The sequence below is a fragment of the Pinus tabuliformis genome, chromosome 5_2 (assembly GCF_031772625.1).
Source record: "Pinus tabuliformis cultivar Carrire ecotype Pingquan chromosome 5_2, CPIR1, whole genome shotgun sequence".
NCBI classification, from domain to species: Eukaryota; Viridiplantae; Streptophyta; class Pinopsida; order Pinales; family Pinaceae; genus Pinus; species Pinus tabuliformis.
Window position 1 is genome coordinate 178800630 of NC_142306.1, and position 6000 is coordinate 178806629.

Genomic DNA, 6000 nt, shown 5'->3' on the forward strand with positions numbered 1-6000 from the left:
TTGGTCGCCTATGTCGAAGTTCTCTACTTTTATTGCTTGATCTAGTTGCTCGAGAACATTTTTTCAAAAATTGGTTACGAGCACAATTGCCCACAAAGCCAAAATGTAATATCTCCAATTTTGATTTTCCGCATTAGAGACGATTTTTGAAAGAGGAGGCAATTCCGACATTAGGACTTGGGAGGAAAAAAGGGAAATCACATCTTTAGTGGAGAGAGGGGACCATAAGGAGAGAAAATTTGACCAAAGTAGCAATTCACACTAATGAGAAGAGAGAAACGAAGGGGTGCGAATTAGTGGAAGGTGGGGACCACCTAGGGGAGAGAGGGCCAACAATTATAAATAGAGCTTGGAGGTCTCCATTTGGTATCTTTGATCGTTTGACAATTTAACATTAGTTCTCTTGAGTTGCTTAGCCAAAACAACTGTGTTGTTCAACACAAGGAATTTCCAAGCAAGAATTCCACCATCATTTCGGAGAATTTCGAGTGTCTCCTTAGTGAGGTAATTTGGGGAGCTCAATTCAGATTTTCCATTGGGCGTATTTGCAGGTTATTTCAGCTAGTACGTTTTTCTTCTAGGGCGCAGAAGTGGTTCGAATTGCTTCTGGGGAGATTAGTTATGGAAGAGTAAAACACCGAAGAATTTACAGCGGTTTTCCCCTAATTTAGCCGGAGATTTTGTGGTGATTAGCAGGGTTGAGTTTGAGAGAATTCTTGGGGCCGGAATTCAACATTTTTGGAAGTGCACAGGGGTCTCTAGGTATGCTTACGCAAGGATTGGAAGAATAGAGGTTGAGTAGAGATAAGCATTGAAGATTGGAGGTATTCCTCACGGGATAATTTAGCCAGAGTTGGGAGAGATTTTTAGTGGTGTATTTGGGCTTAATTCAACAATATCAGTTTTGTGGGGCTTTTTATGGCCAAATTGGGCAATTTGCACTTGTTGGGGGTCACCAGGGATTGGTGGATTTAGTCCAAACTCTTTCAAGATATTTTTGGGTTTTGTGAGAGGAGGCTAGGATTAATTTTACAAAATTTTCTGAGCACTTTTGAAGGCAGACTTCCTAGTTCCATTCAGCAGCCAACAATAGAAATTGTTGCAGGGTGCAGTTTACCCCGGGCCCATTTCTATCACTTGAGTTTGTGAAATATTTCTGGGTTTTTGTTGGAGCTGGTGTGGAGAGCCTACATTTAATTTACAGAATTTTTGGAGCAGATCTGAGGGACGATATCTCAGTGCACCTACAGCATCAGTGGCAGCTATTTTTTGGTTCAACGCAGAGACTTGGGGAGAGCAGTTTCCAGCTCTTGGGAAGCTCCATTTTCACCTGGGACTTGACTAGCTTGCAACAGCTAGCCCAGGTTCCTCTGATCTCATTTAGTGTACTCCTATCTATCAAAATTAATACGATGACTCAGTTTTTGTCCATATTTTCGTGTTCAAATGTGTATGGTTGTACATTTCTGAATTTAGTAGTTGTAGCTAGTTCATTGCTTCTGTTATCTACGGTATTTTTCCATTTAAAATATTACACAAAACTAGTATGCTGATGCAATCCCTAATAAATATGTTTAAAGTGGCTTTGGAATGAGCCTATCTAGGACTCCCTAGCTTTGCTTTTTCTGGTCTGAGGAGATGCATCTTTTAAAAGGATGTTCTTGGATTGAAAATTAATATGAAACCGATATTAGATTAAATCAAAACTTTCCTCATTTTTTAGACTTAAAACTGTTAAACGGGTAGCAAAATTAACTTTATTACTCAGCAAATACAAGATTTCAAAACATTCTTAAACATGTGGTTACAAGTAAACGTTTCTTGAGTGGCTTGGTATGCTTTTCCTTTGCATGGCATTTGTTAGATGTGATTACTGATTATTTTGAATAATGTTGATAGAGCTTTTGGATAGATAATTGTATGGTGTAGGTGACATATCAATAAAGCATAGTTTTCACTTAAAGGACCATAAATCAAATTTCTTTCCGAATTACTCTTTGTTTCTAATTTATTATCCTCAAAAAAGACAAATTCCCATTTTAAAATAAAAGGTGCTAAGGATGAACACATAATTTAACCAGAAGAATGTATATGTGCATCTTATGCTTAGTACGATTCTGCATGTGGTTTGTGTGCCCTGTCCATCTATTTAAAAAAACATAAATCTTCACGTTGCAAATATTATGTGGATGTGTAGACTTATATTCAATTCAAAACAATATGTTACAGTTATTCTGGGATAGTTTCTTTCTCTCATATTCCTATGTATTGTGGTAAAAATAGACGACTGTGTCATGTCTGTCTTTCTGTCCTAAGTTTTTCTCAAACACAATCTTTGCTGGTCTGAATTAGATTGGAGTCCCATTTCACTATACAAAGAACTTGAAACAAAAGGGAAAGGTTACAGATCTACCAGAGAGGAGATTCACATTAAATCCATGAACTTGCCCACAGAACATATATTAATTGAGAATGGACCTTATCATAGATTATACAAGAAAGCAAGGATAATGCATAATTCTGATTGTAATGCCCCCAATTTGGACTTGTCAACATCAAGTACCTCTGATCTGCATCCCATGATGCACGTTGGATCAAAGAATGGTGACAATAGCTGGGATGATGCCTTCAGGTTGTATCAATTTTCCAGAGAACACGTATTCTTGATTTCATGTACATTGTGCAGAATGAAGTCAAAAGTTTAACTCCGAATGCTTCTTTAATTAATGCCATGTCTGATTTGCAGTGATGAATCATGCTCATCCAGCATGCAAAATATTGCTTGGCCTCAAGTTCCTCTTGGTTCGTAATAAAAAGATTCAGTCTTTGTTCTTAAATTCATGAATTTTCTAAACTTCTTGTCTCTCTTTTGTACAACTTCATAATAATTTCATGCTGTTTGGAGCAGAAAGAAACTTTCAAGCAGTTGAAAACGAGCCAAGTACTGCTGCGAAATTTCTGTCATGTAAAACAAAAAATAACGGTGGCATAAATACTATCAATTTGGAAGCACCAGAGATTTACAGCTGCAGAACAATATCGCCTGACTATCCAAATTTCCATCAACAAAGGCTCGGAAAAATGGGAGTAGCTGTCAATCTTGACGAGTTTGAGATTTGTAATTCTAAGGCTTTGTCAGGAGACTCCCAAACAAGTCCTTATCTTGAAGAGCTTTCTCCCATGCAAGAAAAATCAGATTTAATGGCTTGCAAATCAAGCATAATCAATACGCAAGCTATTGATTCATTGACTGCACAATTATTTAAGAGTGATAAAAGAATCCCTGTGTTCAGGAGGAGCTTTGATGCAACTTTTGAACCGAAGTTTGCTACCCCCTCAGAGTCTCTACCCAAATCCAAGTTGAGTGTGTCAAGAAATCTCGGGTCGGAAGACGAAAGCGTGTCTTCTCCCATATCTTATTTTGAAGGGAAGGAAGGGATAAAATATTTGACAATCCCACAGAAATTCACTCTTCAGAACGATTCTATACACAAACAAGACAGTAAGCTCAAACTAAATAGATTTCATAACAATACTAAAGTAGATCAAGTTTCCAGATCAATGGATCAACTCAAAGTCGTGATCCATGAACATCTAGATGCTCAAAGATCAAGAACACAACGTGATAAACAAAGCTCAGTCTACCCTCCTAAACACCAGACAAGTTTAAAGATTGAATCTTCCTTAATACCCAGAAACAATCAAGAGGACATCCAGTTTACAGAATCCCAAAATAATAGACATGATGTCCATCATATAGAAACTCAAACAAAAGAATGTTCTTCAAGTTCATATGCAGAAAGACAGGACGCCCCTATATCCGATAAAAATAAAGAAGCGGTCACATCTGCTGGAAAGCTCCTCAGCATCAAACCCGAGGGAGAATCAGATAACGAAGCTGCGTAAGTTCACCCAGCACACTATATGGGGATCAACGCCCTTATTTTGATGGTAGCACGTTTTTTGTGCACTTTAGTTTTCAATCCTTTTCTTTAGCAGTTCCAGTAATTTACCTAAATCCGGGATTCAGTTAGATCCATTATTTTAATTGAACTTATGGTTGTTTTTGTTCAAGGAAACTTCATGAACTCATTAGTCTATTATATATCATTTGTTATTTTGTTTGTTCCCTGTTGCTAGATATTTTACGAGAAACCATCTTCCTAGACCGTCTCTGATTGATCTGTCAGGTTTGTAGCATCAATTCTCTCTATTGAAAATTTTCTGCTATTTCATATGAGTGTTTACATGAATTATATATATCATACATGGGGCACAACATGGACTACTCATAAAATACTATGTGTCTGCAAAGGATTTGAAGGGACATGCCTGTGGGATGAAAACTAGAAAGATTAATCTTTGTCGTGCACTCGTGTAGAGATGAATGGAGAAAAGTTTAAAATCCAAGAAAACGAGGTAAAGGCGGATAACAGATCTGATTCGGAGTACCAAAGCATGCTTGAAAGTTACATTTTGCAACTTAGGTGCATGTACAGAGCATTACAGGAAACCCTTGATCAGGAACATATTCAATAAAATCTTCAATCTGCCTTTTTAGCGATGGTGGGTTGTTGTATGATTTGAATAGCATAGGAAGCTATTACAACATTGATATGATATATAACCTAAAAGTTTTTGTGGGGATATAGAAACTTCCCTCGTCATTAAGATAGTGTTTTGTAGATCGCTGATGTGTTTTCCCTGTCAATAATCAAAATTTGCAGAACTAAAACATAGTTGCATCGTTGGCCTGTTCGAACAATCTTAGAACTGCATTATCGTGCCATTATTTCATTTCATATATATAATATCACATTTTTTTTAATATAAAATATCAACTTAAATATATCATTAATTAAATTAATTTTTTTGTTTTATTTTTTTACAAATTCACCGGGATTTTATGGGGATAGAAACTTCCCTGGTTATTAAGATAATGTTTTGTAGATCACTGATGTGTTTTCCTTGCAAATAATTAAATTTGCAGAACTAAAACATAGTTGCATCGTTGGCCCTGTTCAAGCAATTTTAGAACTGCATTATCATGTCATTATTTCATTTCATATATATAATATCACATTTTTATTTTAAAATATTAACTTAAATATATTATTAATTAAATTAATTTTTTTTTCATTTTTTTTATAAATTCTTGGAACTTTAAGTTTGGATTATGTTTTAAAAATGTTTTTCTTGGTTATGAGTTTGTGTTTTTCGGATATAAAAAAATAAGTTAGAAGCCCAAGACTCAAAGGCATTTAGCAAGAATGAAAACATGCCCTTTATAAACCACTAGAGAGGTGGCATGGTTTCCCTTGAATAACAGTGATGAGTCACCACTAGAGAGATGGCATGGTTCTCCTTGAATAACAGTGATGAGTCAATCTGCATTTGTGCATAAAAACCAGCAATAGATATCCCTACTGCTGGTTTCACAAATAAGTTATGATAAGCTTTTCCACTGAAGAAAATCATTCAAACTTTAAAGCATGGTTATATAAATAGAAAAGTACTAATAATACATTTGAAAAAGAATGCATTTGGAACGAGATAATAATAATATAGTGAAATAGAGCTCACATACCTATGGTGATTTAGCCAAAGTATTATTGTCACTGCGTTTTGCTCTTCTTTTTCTGCTGTTTTTTGCTTCTTCATTTTTAATTCAAACACATAGTATTGTTACTTTGTAATTTACAACTTTTTAGTGTAAGAATTCAAACAATTTACTTTGTTATACAAAATAAAATAAAAAAGTTTAATAAATGTAGGGAAATAATCTAATTAGCAAGAACCATGTTATAAAATATTAGGTAAACTTTAAAATATAAAAAAAAAATAATAATAAAATAATAAAATTATTAAATTTATAATTATTTTATTTTTATAATTAATAATAAAATGATTAAATTTAAAATTATTTTATATAGGCTAAATTATAATTCTAACTTTTAATTATGAATTTGTAACCTATTAAAAATTATTATGAGATAGTTT

At 34.5% G+C, this 6000-nt stretch overlaps 1 protein-coding gene across 2 annotated transcripts in view; it reads left to right on the forward strand.

Annotated features, from left to right (window-relative positions):
- Positions 1–4724, forward strand: part of LOC149158122 (uncharacterized) — a 430324-nt gene extending 425600 nt beyond the window's left edge. The window contains exons 1-3 of one of the 2 annotated variants that reach the window (XM_089436137.1): positions 2048–3902; positions 4141–4190; positions 4382–4724. In XM_089436137.1, the coding sequence (XP_089292263.1) occupies positions 2893–3902; positions 4141–4190; positions 4382–4539 (1218 nt within the window). In that variant the 5' untranslated portion in view covers positions 2048–2892 and the 3' untranslated portion in view covers positions 4540–4724. Of the gene's footprint in view, positions 1–2047; positions 3903–4140; positions 4191–4381 lie in introns of those variants that run through there. The other variant, XM_089436138.1, reaches the window with a different exon arrangement.
- Positions 4725–6000: the final 1276 nt, after the last annotated feature.